General features: G+C 43.5%; 1 protein-coding gene across 2 annotated transcripts in view; it reads right to left on the bottom strand.

Moving 5' to 3' along the window:
- PAPLN (papilin, proteoglycan like sulfated glycoprotein) overlaps positions 1-18,227 on the bottom strand; it is a 164,988-nt gene that overhangs the window by 54,537 nt on the left and 92,224 nt on the right. For both annotated transcript variants that reach the window (XM_030214012.1, XM_030214013.1), the window contains 4 exons: positions 16,513-16,669; positions 11,912-11,992; positions 11,544-11,763; positions 5,068-5,197 (listed from right to left, as the gene is read on the bottom strand). In XM_030214012.1, coding sequence (XP_030069872.1) covers positions 5,068-5,197; positions 11,544-11,763; positions 11,912-11,992; positions 16,513-16,669 — 588 coding nt within the window. The remainder of the gene's footprint in view (positions 1-5,067; positions 5,198-11,543; positions 11,764-11,911; positions 11,993-16,512; positions 16,670-18,227) is intronic.

Below are 18,227 nucleotides of genomic sequence, written 5' to 3'. Positions count from 1 at the left end.
TAAATACTTGAACGGTATTATTGCCCAAGAAACAAACGTTTTGCAAATGAAAGGAACCTGTAGCTGTGACGAGGTGGACTTAGGAGCGACTCCAGGAGGTACATTTTCATGGAAAAGACAGTAATGATATTCAAAAGGGAATAAGATATACACAGAGGATCCCTAAGTTACAAGAAGAGGGATAATCTGCACAGAGAGACAGTTAAAACCCTAAACAAAGGCATGGAAGGTAACCTGCATGAAAGGACAAAGACGTTGGGGTAACCTGCACTGAGCAGCAGTTACCACCCTAATCACCCTACTGAATGGGCCATTTCAGATCTTATCTGCCATCGCCTACTATGTTGCTATGTTTGTCATTTCTAAGGGGGTAAATGAAAGGATTTGGAATTTAGATTCAGGAGGTAGTTACTAACATAAGAACCAACTTTTCAAAACGATTGAGGGTTCTTAACCCCAAGGGAAATTACCCTGACCTAGATACAATCAAGACATGTTATCAGTATTGGAGGTGTTCAAACACCTACGGCATCCACAGAGCTGGCACCTATGGTTACCAATGTGTTAAAGGAATGGCACACGATATATGCCTCCTAATGCACATTAAACAGCAAAATCATAAACCTATTTCAATATTTATCTTCTATTTTGGGCTATCAAATTAAGGTCTCCTTTTTGGTTCTACAAGGGAGCTCGGTTTGAAAAGTAGAGGGGATAAATTATTCTCAAGTTTTGCATTTTGGGGAAGAAATGCATCCTTAATCATTGATTGCTGGACTACCCACCTTCTATTTGGTACTGGAGAAATAAACTTCATACCTTAATGCTCTGGGAATCTTTTGGATCACGTTTCCCCCAAACAGCAACAGAGATTTTTTTCGATATGGAGGGGCATATTTACAACAGGTATCTCCCACTGCATGGAGCCAAGTATTGAATCATTTTTCTGTTCCACAGTGAGTTCTGTTTTTTTTCCTCTCTTATTTGCCAACTCTTGGAGAGAGGGGAGTGGAAGATAGGGAAGATTTCGGGGGAAGGGGGGGTTACTAAATCCTTTTGATTGTGATTCAGGATTTGAAGGATAAGGCCCCGACTTCTGTTTGTTTTCTGGCATATGTTTGGATTTTTTGATCAATCTGCTTTATGGTTGTTTGGGTGAAGAGGGTTGGGGTTTGCTTTTTTGTACGGGGGAGTTCAATAATAATAGCAAAATCATTTTACTGTACTGCATGTTTGAGTACTGTGGGCTAAATAATAATAAGATTCAAAGCATGCAAATGCATGTACATGCATGCAAAATACCACATTATTATATAAGTTGAATATCGCAGCTTGCATTGAACTTCACAACTTACATTATTCAAGGAAAAAAAATGTCAGCTCAAAGTTGGTGGTATTTTTCTTGGATGAAATTTTAAAGGAACCAGAACAGTCCACATTTGATGGATGGCCCATTCCCCACTGAACAAGACCCCTCACCCCCAAAGACACTTTCAGGAAAGGCAGTCCAAGCCCATCCTACTGAACCCCCAAGTCAATAGCCTCCCCAAAGAATCACCCCTTTCTCTCTTGTAGGCCCTTCCAGGCCTACCTTGCAAATCCCTGGTTGTCTAGTTGGTACAGGGCAGGAGCAATCCACAATCACTCCTGCCCCTGTAAAAGTTTAAAGTGGCAGCTTGCTGGGCAGGGGAGGGGGGCAGTTAGGAAGGGCTATTGTCTAAGGGGTCAGAGAAATCAGCTTGCACTGCCTTTTCCAAAGTGAGGGTTCTGTTTCAGGGGTGGGTGATAGAATTTTTATTTTCAGACGTGCATATCGGATGCATGCCAAGCGGCACATGATGCACGTAGGTCATTACTGCCCGGTTACTGCGTGAGTCTTTACCGCTAGGTCAATGGCTGGTGGTAAGGTCTCAGACCCAAAATGGATGTGCAGTAATTTTGATTTTGCTGCACATCCATTTTCTGAAAATTTTTTTAAAAGGCCTTTTTTACAGGCGTGCTGAAAAATGGATTGGTGCACGCCCATAACCAGTGACTACACTACCGCAAGCCATTTTTCAGTGCTCCTTAGTATAAAGACCCCATAGTAAACAATACAAAAGTAGAACCCCATAAAAATCATCCATAAATTAAAACAGTAAAAACTATTTCTAAAAATATCAAACTGGTTATTAATCAAAGTGGCTAGCAGTGGCGATCCTAGCCGGCATGACACCCGGGGCGGATTGCTGATGCGCCCCCCCCCCCCCCCCGGTGCAGCGCCCCCCCCCCCCAGTGAAATGACACCCCCCCCGGGTGCATGCCGCTGAGGGGGGGGGTGCCGTGGCGCGCGCCTGTCAGCTGAGTTCGCTGACTTCGCTAACTTCGCTGCAGCTCCCTCTGCCCCGGCCGGAACAGGAAGTAACCTGTTCCGGGGCAGAGGGAGCTGCAGCGAAGTTAGCGAAGTCAGCAAACTCAGCTGACAGGCGCGTGCCATGGCACCCCCCCCAGCGGCGTGCACCCGGGGCGGACCGCCCCCATCCCTTGGTACACCACTGGTGGCTAGTCTGGTTTCCATTTTTGCCTACACTGGAGATGATTGGCCTCAGTTTTCAAATCATAAGGCAAACTATTCCAAAGTAGAGGACCCTTCCCATGAAGTATTTGGTTGTGCAGTGACCAAATGGATTCCCCATGCAGAAAGAATTCCAATCCGCACATCCTTGCTAGAATATAAGGCTCTCTTAAGAGTGGCCTAGTGGTTAGGGTGGTGGACTTTGGTCCTGAGGAACTGAGTTCAATTCCCACTTCAGGCACAGGCAGCTCCTTGTGACTCTGTCTCTGGGCAAGTCACTTAACCCTCCATTGCCCCGTGTAAGCCGCATTGAGCCTGCCATGAGTGGGAAAGCACGGGGTACAAATGTAACAAAAACAGGCACAATTCATGTAGAGTGAATACCCGGTTCCAAAGCAGTCCTGTCACCAAGACCCTGACACAGCGAGACGAAACACTGGCCATCATTGGCTTGGGGTGAGGGGAGAGAAGGAACAAGTTGGAATCATTGAATTTCCTAGTGCAAGCAGTTTCAAAAGATAAGTGTTTTTTTGAACCATATATATTCACTGTACCACCGTGTTGAGTAGCTTTTTTGAACACTACAGTGAGATAGAAATCTTTAACAATTCATACATTTAGACAAATTGTGTGAAGGAGATTAGAATACCACACATTTTTGAAGGTTTTTGGCCAATGATGAACAGAGGGTCAGTATAGATCCGTTTTAGCTCCGATACATAACTATAATCTAGGAGCTCTGTGAGGCCTTTTTCCTTCTTAATCACAGAACGGTGCTACGGTTGAATACCTTTAATTCTTTAAGTAGTGGAAATTAATATGAGCGACAGTATCTAAAGATTATACATTTCCACATCCTATATATATACATATATATATATATATATATATATATATATATCTTAAGAACATACCACTGAATTATCTCATCTAAATATAAAGGTGTGATGCCATTTAAAAGCGAAGCAGAATTTGAACTCTGATTATTAGCCCACTGTTCTCACCACTAAAATAAACAAAGTTAATCAATTGAAAGAAAAACCGAGAAAACCAGAGATGTGCTCAGGGGAAAGATTTTTGTTTGTTTTTGGATATTTGGCCTTTTTTTTCCTATTTCTGAGCTTGTTTTTGGTTTGTTTCACATATTTTTATCAACAAAAGATTTTTAACTAAGCATTAGAACTTTTAAGTGCTTGCAAATTAATTTAATTTGTAAATTAACAAGCATTAAAATTGATTTTGTGTGCCCTAAAATTTAAGGCTCACTAACCAACCAACCAAATACTTGCTAAGCAATGCAAATCCCTAATGTTCCCCTCTGTGTAATGAGGAAACAAAATATAGTTACATAAAAATAATAAATTAAATACAGATAAACTAAAAATGGAGTGGATTAGATCTACATTTTTCTCACCAAAGCTAAAGTTCAGTACTATATTCAGATTTCACTATCAGGCTTATTTTTGAAAGAGATGGGCGCCCATCTTTCGACACAAATCGCAAGATGGGCATCCTTCTCACAGGGTCGCCCAAATCGGCATAATCGAAAACTGATTTTGGCCGTCCTCAACTGCTTTCCGTCGCGGTGACGACCAAAGTTCCCGGGGGCGTGTCAGAAGCATAATGAAGGCGGGATTGGGGCATGCTTAACACATGGGCATCCTCGGCCGATAATGGAAAAAAGAAGGGCGTCCCTGACGAGCACTTGCCCGACTTTACTTGGTCCATTTTTTCTTGCGACAAAGCCTCAAAAAGGTGCTCAAACTGACCAGATGACCACCGGAGGGAATCGGGGATCACCTCCCCTTACTCCCCCAGTGGTCACTAACCCCCTCCCACCCTAACAAAAAAAAAACAATTTTTTAATATTTTTTGCCAGCCTCTATGCCAGCCTCAAATGTCATACCCAGCTCCCTGACAGCAGTATGCAGGTTCCTGAGCAGTTTTAGTGGGTGCAGTGCACTTCAGGCAGGCGGACCCAGGCCCATCCCTCCCTACCTGTTACACTTGTGGAGGTAAATGTGAGCCCTCCAAAACCCACCAGAAACCCACTGTACCTGCATGTAGGTGCCCCCCTTCACCCCTTAGGGCTATGGTAGTGTTGTACAGTTGTGGGGAGTGGGTTTTGGGGTGGGGATTTGGGGGCTCAGCACCCAAGGTAAGGGAGCTATGCACCTGGGAGCAATTTCTGAAGTCCACTGCAGTGCCCCCTAGGGTGCCCGGTTGGTGTCCTGGCATGTGAGGGGGACCAGTGCCCTATGAATGCTGGTTCCTCCCACGAGCAAAAGGCTTTGATTTGGTCATTTCTGAGATGGGCGTCCTCGGTTTCCATTATGTTGAGATTTGGGCGTCCCCGACCGTATTATCGAAACGAAAGATGGACGCCCATCTTGTTTTGATAATACGGGTTTCCCTGCCCCTTCACGGGGACATCCTGCGAGGACACCCTCAGGAACATTTGGGCGCCCTGTTCGATTATGCCTCTCCACATGACCAAGGCCAGTAGTACTTACTGCTGGAGATGGGTCCCTTTCTGCTCCTGCTTGCTCATTCCTGCCCATGTGAACATCACTATAATACTGGGAACATCCTCCATTGTTGGGGCCCTGGGCTGCCGTTATACCATCAGGGCAGCATCCATATCTGGAGTAATGAAAAACAAAAGAAAACCCCAGCAACATGAAAAACACTGATTTCAGAGATTATAAAAGCTATTGTCATTTACCTGTTGTGTCATTTCCTCTCTTTCAATTTTGGCTTTTGCTATCCTTTCTACCTCTAGCACTTGGCCACCATTTTCACTTCTGTGTAAGAAATATAGAGAGACCCATTTCTGATAGCAAGAAAGCCACAGGTGTGATAGGAGTCAGTAGGGTTGCAGATGGTTCTTCCAACAAATACTCGTACACTGTGAAGGTCACAGAATATGTTTATTTGATAAGTAGCTAAGACCTGAGACGGGACCGTGATTCGGCACAAGGGCCTGCCTCAGGGGTCTGCTAGTGTATAATATGACAACTGGTTCTTCTCTTGACACAGAGTGAAAAATCTAATGAAAATGCATGTCACTAGAAGAACCAATTGTCATTTTATAAACTAGCAGACCCCTGAGGCAGGCCCTAGTGGCAGAACACAGTCCCGTGTCAAATAAACATTCTGTGAGTTTCATGGTGTTTGAGTATGTGCTGGAAAATCCATCTGCAACCCTACTGACTCCTATCACACCTGTAACTAACGTAGTGGTATTGTGTGGTTCCTCCACTTTTGTGGCCACTCTATTGTTGACTCTTTCGGAACAGCAAGAAAGCCAGAACATTGCCTTGTTCTATTACAGAGAACTTTGGTGGCAAGCAGCAGCTTAAGATTGCATAGTTCATATCAGGATCTGTGCAAAGGTATCGGGTGTCTTAGAAGAACCTTCAATTAATGTTCAGGCTGTTAGCACACCCCCCCCCCCCCCCGAGATTTTCATAATTAAACTCATCCCAACATCATCCCTCCCACAATGCATAACTGAAAATCACACTTTTAAATATTAAATTTTGTTTTGAATGTTTGTGTGTGTGTAATGATGCCAACTTCCAAATGTCATTTCCTAGGTAAATGAACTAAACTTTCTCACCCTCCCAGCAGCTAAAAGGATGTATGGATGGTACGAGTTAATATGGCTGTCAGGTTCTATTATTTTGCTTTGAGTGCAACTATTCTTTGCTGTTCCTCAGAGGTTACCACCCTAGGCAATCATCTAGTCTTGACTAATGGTTATGGCAGCCCTGAGCAGGGCATGGGATAGTTGTGGTCCTTCCAATGTGAAGTGAGGTCCACCCAGTAAACAGCAGTGACTCGGCCAACAAAAGGAGAATGGAGGTGGAGTCAACATCCACACTGCCTAGTGCCCACCCATTAGTCTCAGCCCCCAACAAAATATCAGTTCTGGCTACACCCCTGGAGAACGATATGAGCCTTGATTCCATCACTACATACTCCCAAAAATTCTTTTAACAAGACACTAAACCAAAGTCTATTTCAGGTAAAGTTATCAAGGCAGTCAGATAGAACAGTGGTTTTTGAACCCTTTCTTGAAGGCACATCTAACCTGCTGGGTTTTCAGGTTACCACAATAAAACTGCATGAGATAGATTTGCATACCATGGCTCTCCAAGATAGGCAAATTCACTTCATGCCTATTCATTGTGGTAATCCTATAAATTTGACTGGCTAGGTTTGTCTCCAGGACAGAGCTGAGAAGCACTGAGGCAGAGGATAGCCAAACTTGAGAACTGTATCTCTACATGATCGGAAGAATCCACAATACAACGGAGAACTCAAACGCCCCACAGGAAAACACAAGTGCAGGTAAAAGTGGGATGTTTGACCACGGAAAAACAAATCCTGGAGACAGTTTTTATGCATTTATCTTATACATATTTTTTAACTTTCATTTGTATATGTATGTTTCTTATAGACTCCTGATGCAGGCCTGACGGCCGAAACACAACAGTTGTGTCGAGTCTTTTTAACAAATAAATAAGCATTTCACTGTCTCCAGGATGGCTTGTTTACCTAAACAGAGAAGTATTCTGTAATTTTCCTTAGAAGCATTCTGTAACTTTCCCTAGCTCTGAACATGAGCTCAGAGCCTAATAAAAGGGGAGGGCTTGTCACAGCAGCGTAGGAGCTCATCTGTGAGTAACGTACGTACGTACTACGCAGAGGATCTGTTCCTGGTCTAAAAAGCTCCTGGTTTTCGCTGTAACGGGCCCCCCCAGCTGATGATAAGAGCCTGGATGATGTAAGCACCAGTGATGATTGTATGTATTGCTTCTTTTCCTAGTCTAAGAACTTTTAGCATTGCTTAGATGTAGAGACCAGTGAAGTAATGACTGTTTATACAGCTAATCATTATGTTTTTATAGCTAATCATTGTGTATATCTTAATCATTGAAGATATTAGCTCCTCTAATAGCGGTTTCATTTATCTAATACGAATCCAAAAGAATCCACGGTAATTATTGAGTAGTCTGTGTTGGTGAGACAGGCTGTAAATCCATAGCAGTTCACCCTCCTTTGCCTCAGGTACAAAATTAGACTGCAAGCCCAACAGGAAAATACCCAATGTACTTGAATATAACTCACCTTGAGCTACTTCTGAAAAAGGTGTGAGCAAAATCCAAATAAACAAATATAATAATGATAAATACAATCCACCTGATAGGCTCCTCACTATTTAAATCACTTGTCTGTGGCTAACCACAAATATTCTGCAGCACCTAACTAGTTAGTGCAGCTGAATATTCACAGTACCTGAGTCAAAACCAGCTAACTTGTGGGTATTCCAGGGGTGATATTCAGCCCTCCCTTAATCATATAAGATAACTGCATAAATTGGTCTGCATACTTTCTTATGCAGTTAAGAGCTGAATATTGCACTTAACTGCACAAATTTCAGCAGCCGATATACAACCAAATAATCAATGCTAGTACCCAGACACGGCATGGTATTGAATATCTGGGACATAAATATGCTGAGCATGGCCGGCTGAATATCAGTCAGAATAATAATAATAATAATAATAATAATAATAATAATAATAATAATAAATAATGTCAATTCAGCTGCTGCAGTCAGCATTTTTTTCAATGCCAGCTGCAGTGATAACAAATTCTGAATATGTAGAGCCACTACCCGGACAGTAATCTGCAATGAGTATGTGGATAAGGCAGACAGCGCTGTAACTTATCTGGATGGTTGCAATATTTACGGCTCCTTTTACTAAGCGGCGGTAAGCCCAACAGAAGTACCGCCAGGCTACTGCAGCAGCCCAGTGGTGCTTCCCACCCCTAGCTTCCCACCCCTAGACAGTAATCGGGCAGTACCCCCAAAATGACCACGTGGCAAGTGCTTTACTTGCCGCCCGGTCATTTCCTTCAGGAAAGCGAGACCTTCCCTTTTACCAGCTGCGGTAAAAGGGGGCCTCGGCGCACAAGTAAAATGTGCGCCGATGTCAGCACCAGCCTCCTTTTGCCACAGCTTGGTAAAAGGGGCCCTCAGTCTACTCTCCAGGTAGTTTATCCTGAAAACTTAGGACAGCTTTTTTTATACATCCTACATTATCCAGAAAATAGACTGAATATTAATATTAATATATAGATTTTATCTCTCTGACACCAACGTATTCAAAGGAAATGTCTAGTTGGGATGAGTCTTGTTCCTGAGACCCCCCCCCCCCCCCAGCTGAGAGAAGGACTCAGACCTACTTGTATACCTGTACTAAGCCACGTAGGCGCCTATGTGCGCCCAATGCGTGTCAATTTGCAGTTACCACCTGGCTACTGTGAGGCCCGGCCCGTAATTTCATTTTTTATGTATGTCCACTATGCGCACTGGAAAATAATTTTTATTTTCCTGCACATGGCGGAAACTGGGTGGTAATCGTCATTCTACGCACGTAGATGATTACTGCACGGTTACCAATTGAGACCTTACCACTAAGTCGATGGCTGGTGGTAAGGTCTCAGACCCAAAATGGACGCATGCCAATTTTTATTTTGCCACATGTCCATTTTCGGCAAAAATGTTTTAAAAAGCCCTTTTTTTACAGGCACGCTGAAAAATGGATCTGCGCACGCCCAAAACATGCGCCTACACTACTGCAGCCCATTTTTCGGCACACCTTAGTATTATGCTTATTTTAAAACCTTTACTGACAGAAATCTCTATTAATTGAGACAAACTGGCACAAACTCACTTAAAATTTCCAGAAACTGTCCCCGATATGTAAATTATCTGAGGAAATCATTTAAAATTAATAAAATATTTAATTTTCTACTGAGAATCTATTTTCTCCCAGAAATATTGTGAAAATCAATTCCTGTTTTTCACAAACACTCAAAAGTCACTCATATATTTATTATCTATCATCAATATCATCCAGCTCTCTCTTTTTCACACTTTAAAGGTTCTTTCACAAATCAATCTCTTTCACACTTAAGCAGTGCTTCTGCTCTCTCCAATGAGGTCCATTGCTCTCCCCCAAACTGTTTCTTGTCAGGTTCCTTTCGTGAGCAGTGAAGCCAATCAGAGCTCTCCTTTCAAAACCACAGACACTCATTAACATTCTATAACTCTAGTTTATATTAAAAATAGTTTTTAAAACCTTCACTTTTGACTTTTAAGTATATAATTCAGGTTAGAGCAATCCCTGATCTGAATTATGTAAAAATTTGCATTTTTTTAGACCCCAGAAATCCCAAACGGAACACTTTAAGGGCTCCTTTTATTAAGCGGCAGTAAGCCCAATGTGGGCTTGCCGCTCGCTATACAGGAAGTACCGCCGGGCTACCACAACAGCCTGGCGGTATTTCCCACCCCTAGCGAGCCATCATTTCTGGCGCTATAAAAGTTTATTTATTTTTGTAGCGCCGGAGTGTACTCAGCGATAATCGGGCAGTGCCACGTGATGCCCAGTTACCACCAGGTTAGTGCAGGAGCCTTTACCTTCACCTCAATGGGTGGTGGTAAGGGATTCCCCCCAAAATGGCTGCGTGGCAAGTGCTTTACTTGCCGCATGGCCATTTCCTGCAGGAAGGCAAGACTTCCCTTTTACCAGCTGTGGTAAAAGGGGGCCTCGGCACGTGTATAAATCACATGCCGAAGCCAGTGCTGGCCTCCTTTTGCTGCAGTTTGGTAAAAAGGGGCCCTAAATTTGTAGCAGTCTGCATTAAAATGGGACACAAAGGAAGGCATAGTTCACATTAGCAAGTTCTCTACAGCTGAATTCTTTATTTTTAAACTTTGTAGGCACTTTTGAAATTATTTAAATATTTATTTTAGTTTGCAGGTGTCCGTCCAGATCTTCCCAGACCTCACCGGGCATGCATGGATTTTTGTGCCATTTGGAGTAATTTGTGGGCTCTCCCTTCATCTCCTAGCAATCTCTGGTGCAAATGAAATAAAAATGTGCCATACACATGCGATTCACGCATGCGTGATCTTTTAATCACATCACGAACATGTCTCAACATTAAATAGACCTCTTATGGGTCAAACAAATGTCCCCCACTTTGATTTAATTAAAACATTGGTGGTACAGCATTTCCGAGGCTCCGGGACAGCTCTAGCGTCATCTGGATTTTTTCTCTTTAATGTGCATGTGCGCATGATGTCATTAAAGAGGTCTTTGCACATCCACAATACCGCGCATGCCTACACAGTGATTTTCGGCCCATAACCTGGGCCAACATCTTCAGGGGCTTTCCTGTCTGCCCCAGCTGGCTCACACTATCTTCGGAGTGACCCGGAATCCTGTGGGTTGCATCAGATGTGCTCAAACCAGCTCGAAATCCAGATTTGGCTATGTTTCGGTTTTGGCATTTTTGGCTGAAACTGAAACTTCCTCCCCTCCCCTCCCCCATCCCAACAAAAATTACAACTACTCTCTGCTCCCCCCAAAATCAAATCTGCTGCCCTCCATCCATAAGCCTACCTTAGAAGCTATGGTGGTCTAGTGTCCTCCTTGAGGCAGCAGCAATCCCTGATGTTCCTGCCCATGCCGGCTCTGAAGTCAAAATGGCTGCCGAGACTGCCATGGGAGGTCACGGCAGCCATTTTGAGACTGGAGTCAGCATGGGCAGGAGCAACTAGGATCGCTCCTGTTCCGAAGAGGTCACTAGACCACTAGGGCTTCTAAAGTAGGCCTGTGAAGGGCCTACGGTTGGTGGGAGGGCAGCAGCTTTCTGTCAAGGGGGGTTGGGGGCCCATGCAGCCCGCTTTTGGTCAGGGGAGGGGGGAATGGTGCCCAGTTTTGATCTGATTTTGGCCAAAAGTGAACAGCAAATTTCAGTCACAGATTCTGTTTTGACCAAAACTGAAAACTCCAGTTTTGTTGCCCTCTTTTAAAGACATAGGTTAACTTCTGTTCAAAGATATTCACAGCTCCATCCCCCCAATTACCTCTAATGCAGCAATTTAACCACTGTGTGTTCCTACCTGCTGTGCAGACACGTGCTGAAGGGACAGCCCTGCCCACTGGGTCCAGAAGCCGGAGTGTGACCATCTTGGCAACAGCCATAGGGGCTCCGACTGCAGTCCTGAAAGGCCTCACTGTGGGAACTATGCCAGGAGTATCTTGCTGAGCTTGAATGAGAACCAGAATGGTTGGGCAGGTAGTTGGAGCCACTGTCTTCATATGGCTGGTTGGAGAATCCATCTGGGCCCCAATGAGAAAGTGTGTGATTGATAAGGGTAGAATCAGGCGTTGAAGCTCAGCTTGTTTCCATTTAACCATTTATACAGTCACAACTGTAGTTAGCAGTCAGAGCGGACATGTAATCAAAATGAAAGAAAGTGATACAAACCTGGTCTGTCTGGATTGTAAGGTGTCAGTGAGAACTGACGAGTGTTATCGTAACCTTCAGTGTTCTCCATACTGGGCACCACTGGAACAACAAGCACAAGCTATCAGAACCTTCATACATCCAATGCAATGAGTTCTGAATGGTGCCTTAACTAGATAAGACCTGGGAACAACAGGATAAGGCAGTTTATTTCAGATTTGCCAATGTGGTGAAGCAAATAATTTCACAAAAATACAGGAAGATATCTGCACACAAGGACCCTAGGTCCTTCTAGTCTGTCCAAATGCCTGCCTAATGTGCGGCCCCAGTCTTACTTGATCTATGGTCTTTTCCTTAGCTGTCACTTAGCTTCTGAATTCTGCCACTGTTTTACAGTCTCCCTCACTCCTCCTGGAAGTTTGTTCCAGATATTCGCCACACTCAGTTTTCCTCTCTTCGGCTTCATTCTAAGGAAAATACTACCTTCAGATACCTTAGGATAAAAACATTCACATTTCTAACAGGTTTCACTATCTCCCACTTTCCCTTTAGAGACGGTAAATAAGGCGCAATAAGAATATGTATGATAGATGTGTCATAGAGAGCAAGATTGAAATATATGAAGGGAGAACTCCATATGTTAAGGCATTGCTACTGTGGGTGTAGCGTAGATGAGCCCTTTGTTTGGCCGATCAGGTTTCAATGCTTATTACCCTTAGTCTTGCTGGTTGTGTGGGTTGTGAGGCTAAGACAACAATGTAAGGATTAAGCACTGCATGGTAAGGGTAATTTATAGGCGTAAAAAAAAGGATAAAATCCCTACGTCAAAGTCAGCCAGAGCAAAAACAGTGAGGAGATTAACTCGCTTGTAGAACCAATGAGACTTTAGTGTAACTAGTGTCTGCGGTACATACAGAGATTGACCCAATAAGGCCGTGTTTTGGCAAAAACAATGCCTGCGACAGGGTCTACACAATCTCACAAGTGATGTGTTGTTGGTTTGATGTGGGTTAAGAAGCACTGGTCAAGCCCACTGTGCTGTAAAACTCAAATAAACAGCTAGACTGTCTAGCAATTGATGTGTTTTACAGCACAGTGCTCTATCCTATATCAAACCAGCAACGCATCACTTGTAATATTGTACAGACCCTGATGCAAGCATTGTTTTCGCCAAAACATGGCCATGTTGGGTCGCTCTGAATATGCTGCAGACATTGCTTGCAATAAAGTCTCTTTGGTTCTACAGGTCAGATCCATCGCCTCAAGGGTACTTTTATAACAGAAGCCACCCAGGTCCCTATTTTAAGCCTATGTGACTTATAAAATACTAGGAGCAAAGCGGCTGATTCTGTTTAATATATTTGTGAGAGGCATTGCTGAAGGGTTAGAAGGAAAAGTTTGCCTTTTTGTGGATGATACGAAGATAGCCAATAGAGTGGATACCCTGGAGGGAGTAGAAACCATGAGAAGGGATCTCAAAACATTAGAAGAATGGTCAAGGGTCTGGCAGTTAAAATATAATATATGTAAATCATATTTTAAGCTCAATACAATAAAAACAAAAAAATAATCGAAACAATTATCAATATAAATAAATATATGTGATTTGTGCTCAGTTTTTTTGGTGTATATACAAAGACTCAGGAGCTGAGATGTAATAACACCTTCATAGACATCATAGCACGCCCTACCACCTCCTACAAAATATAATGCCAAAAAGTACAGAGTGATGAACTTGGGGTGCAGAAATCCAAAAGAGATATACTGGATAGGAGGGGAGAGATGGTAAGCTCGGCTCAGGAGAGGGACCTTGGGGTGATGGTGTCTGAAGATCTCACGGTGACAAAACAGTGTGACAAAGCTGTGGCCACAATCAGAAGGACGCTAGGCTGCATAGAGAAGGAGTATAATCAGCAGAAGAAAGGAGGTGTTGATGACCCTGTACAAGTCATTGGTGAGGCCCCACTTGGAGTACAGTGTTCAGTTTTGGAGGTCTTATCTTGCTAACGATGTAAAAAGACTTACATAGTAACATAGTAGATGATGGCAGAAAAATACCTGCACGGTCCATCCAGTCTGCCCAACAAGATAACTCATATTTGCTGCTTTTTGTGTATACCCTACTTTGATTTGTACCTGTGCTCTTCAGGGCACAGACCGTATAAGTCTGCCCAGCACTATCCCCGCCTCCCAACCACCAGCCCCTCCTCCCAAAAGACTTGAAACAGTTCAGAGAAAAGCAACAAAAATGTTAGGGGGTTTACATAGTAAGATGTACATGGAGAGACCTGCTGATATAAACATGTATACCCTGGATGAAAGGAGAAACAGTGGTGTTATGATACAGACATTCAAATATTTGAAAGGTATTAATTCGCAAACAAACCTTTCCAGAGATGGGAAGGTGGTAGAACTAGAGATCATGAATTGAAGTTGAAAGGGGGTGGGCAGACTCAGGAATAATGTCAGGAAGTGTTTTTTGACAGAGATGGTAGTAGATGCCTGGAATGCCCCCCCGCAGGAGGTGGTGGAGATGAAAACGGTACGGAATTCAAAAATGCATGGGACAAACACAAAGGAATCCTATTTTGAGGGATCAGATCCAAAGAAGCTTAGAGGTGATTAGATAGGAAAGCCAATGCTGGGCTGACTTCTATGGTCTGTGCCCTGATGAAGGCTGAATTAGTTTTGGATGGGCCAGAGTGGAGCTTTTTGGGGACTTTGACAACTTCAGAAATTTCAGAACAAGGCCAGTGCCGGACAGACTTCTATGGTTTATGCCCTAAAAATGGCAAGGATAAATCAAGAAGAGGTATACATACCATATGTAATGAGTATATCCTATTGGGCAGACTGGGTGGACCGTACAGGTCTTTATCTGCCGACATCTACAATGTTACTATATGAGACAGACATGGGGAAGCCACTGCATGGATGGAATGTTGCTACTGTTTAGGTTTCTGCAAGGTACTTGTGACCTGGATTGACCACTATGGGAAATAAGATACTGGGCTAGATGGACTATTGTTCAAAATAGCTCTGAAGGAAAGATAGAGAATAAAGATGTTATGTTTCCATTTGAATATATTCTGGACTTTCCTACCCGCAGTTCCTTAGATACCAAAGCTTGCTAAGTCATTACCATTTTATCTCAGTGTTATACACACTTTTCTTACATTGGAGATCTATCTATTGAATCCTATGGAGCTGAGGCTAATAAGCATTTCATGGAGTTTATTGTATTGATGTATGGCCTACATATGTTCAGTCAACCAAGTAGCACTGCATACCAGAAATAGGACAACAAAGGTCATGAATTCTTTAATGAGGATAATAATGCATTTTGCCACCCACAGTGAGGCAAATTCCAAGTGCTTCATTATTCACTTATTATTGTCCAGTTCACCACTTTTCAGCTGCCCACACAGCCTCTGCTTAAGCTTTGAATAGCTTTCTAACTTCTCAGATAGCTATTCAACAGTCCTCCTTTTCAGCCTTAAACTGGATGAATCAAGCCCAAAAATCTCTATAAACTTGGTTCTACTCATCTGGCTTCTTCCAAGTCAGGTGCTAGAACCACCACAGGCAGCTCTTCAGCTACCAAAACATTCTCCCTTAAACGAGGGCTTCTAAACTCCAGGACTCAACACACAGCTAAAACTGCTTCCATATCATCCCATAATACAGTGGTTCCGAACCTGATCCTGGAGGCACCCCAGCCAGTCAGGTTTTCAGGATATCCACAATGAATATTCATGAGGTAGATTTGCATGCAGGACCAGGTTTTGGAACCACGGCCATAACATATCATGTCATATTCCCCCACATTCTATAAACGGCATCTGCATGCATAGCCAATTTGTGTGCGCAACTTAATTATTTAACAAGCTAATCAGAGCCGCTAATTGGCCACTAATAAGCAATTATTGGCACTAATTAGAATTTGTGTGCGCAACTTTCTAAGCGTATTCTGTAAAGTGATGTGTGTAAATTCTAATGCGTGGATCACAAAAGGGGGCATGGCTATGTGAGGGGCATGGGCAGGTCATAGGCATTCCAAAAATATACACGCACCATTACAGAATATGCTCAATCTGCACCTAAATAAGATGTGGGCATTTATGCCAGATTTTAGTTGGTGTAAATGGCTGTACCAAACTTTTAGTCACAGGACGGCCGCTACGCATATTCTATAAACCATGCCTAACTTTAAGAGAGATTTATAGAATAGCGCTAAGTCCAGTTTTTTTTGGCACCATATATAGGTTCTGGCCCATTGTGCAGAACACAGCTGTATCATTACTGTACTCACTAGTGTGTAATGTTGTACTACCTTCAATGGCAACTTTCAATTTAACTTATTACAATTGCAGATTTTTCACTTTGAGATCTGATCTCTCCCATCTTCTAATCGATTTCAACCCAAGGATAGAATCTCCTTGATTATCCACACCATCTTACTCAATGAATTCTAATCTCCGCCACTACCCTCCCTCTGTAAGCACTGTGGGATTTGTAGAAGCAAAGATTGTAGCTTAATATGCCACTCACAGCTTGAAACCTGACGTGATGTTTAACAAGTATCTCAACAAAGAACAAAGTCATGTTCCGTGTGGACTTACGCTGAGGCAGATGGCATGGCTGAGAGTTACAGTATTCCACCATGGATGGCTTCCTTGGCTGCTGCACTTCACACCTTTCGGGATCATAAAAATTGCGATCACTGTCAGCACAGATGACTTGACGTTTTCTCATGCCTGAGCCACAGCTCTTTGAACACTAGAAAATACCGAGTTATGCACAGAATGAGAAGGCAGAATTCTCATTTACAAAACATCCCCCGAGAACAAACTTTTCAGTTCAAAGATTCAGGCCCAGATGCATGAAAGACATTGGTAATTCCCGTTCCCTAACGATTCCATAGCGAATCGGTAGAGAACGGGAATGCATCAACGATAGGGAATGCAAATGAGCTACTTGTTGTAGCTCACTTGCATTCTCTAGTCCTTCGGTACCTGAGTCGGAGAATCGGGACGTCCCTTTAGATTAGGCTCCTCTTCCTGGTCTCTTCAGCCAATCAAAGCGGGCTTAGCTGGCTGTTGTCAGCGAAACGCGCTCTGATTGGCTGAAGAGACCAGGAAGAGGAGCCTAATCTAAAGGGACGTCCCGATTCTCCGGCAACCAGGAAAATAGAAAAATTTTGCTGTGGAGGGGTAAGTGGCGCGGCGAAGACTCTCAAGAAGGGGGGAAAAAAACACGAGCACTGGCAGAACAAAAAACTGCAAAAAAAAAAAAAAGACGTCTCTCAGAAGCGCAGGGAGAGTATGTCCTTAAAGGACGCCCCTCACATGCGCTCCCTGCTTTTTTCTTTTTACCTTTTTTGGGGGCCCTTTTCCTTTCCAATTCCCTCACAGGAGCCCTAACAAGAGGTCAGACATCTCGTTAGGGTTCCTATGGTAAGGGAATCAGAAAAACGGTAGTGCATCTGATTATAATGGGCTGCAACGGTACTGCAGCTCATTATAATAGCTTTTCAAACATTTGCATTCCGTTTTCGTTGCCTGCTACCGTGGCAGGGAAAATGCCCTTAGTGCATGCCCGGGGTGAACTACTTGCGTTTTAAACTGGCTGGAACCAGTTTAAAACGCAAGTTGTGGGCTCGTTAGGTTTTGTGCATCTGGGCCTCAGTTTTATCAACTGATTGGTTGCTTAGATAGGGAATGAGGAACTTAAAATCTTTAGGTCAATATTCAAAAGCACTTATCCAAATAACAACACCTGCTATTGGGATAAGTGCTGCTGACTGGAATTCTGACATCAGCAGCCTTCATTCATGGCTACCTGAGGCGGGAAGTGGCAGAGCAAAGGCTCTGCTGGCCAGAAATGAAGCCTTCAGCGCTCTCTCTCTCTCTGCCACAATCCACTGCAGTGTGTGGAGGGGAGCTGGAGCAATACTGGACCTGGAAACGGATGAGAGGGGTTTAGGTGTGTGCCGCTCCCGGCGGTCCTTACCATTGGGCAGCCCTGAGTATTTTGCCAGGCTCACTCGATGGTAGCTACACCCCTGAACCTACAGAATCCTGTAGTGTGTCTAATTTCAGCTCGGCTATTGCACCATCCTCGTACAAACAAGATTCCCTTTGGTTAGTTTTGTGTCTTTTTATTGTGAAAGAATGAGAACAGCACAGCAATATATAAATATAAAGAAATGTACGAGTGCATGGAGAAGACAATCCTGTCAAAAGGGACTCTTTTAATCACATTTAAGGGTATCCATTTTGAGATAGTCAGTTTACCTGAGTAAATCACCAAGGCTGACAAGAACCAGGGACACAAC

Source organism: Microcaecilia unicolor, chromosome 9, assembly GCF_901765095.1.
Source record: "Microcaecilia unicolor chromosome 9, aMicUni1.1, whole genome shotgun sequence".
NCBI lineage: Eukaryota > Metazoa > Chordata > Amphibia > Gymnophiona > Siphonopidae > Microcaecilia > Microcaecilia unicolor.
The sequence above is the reverse complement of the archived record's forward strand: the minus strand, read 5'-3'. Positions and strand labels throughout refer to the sequence as shown.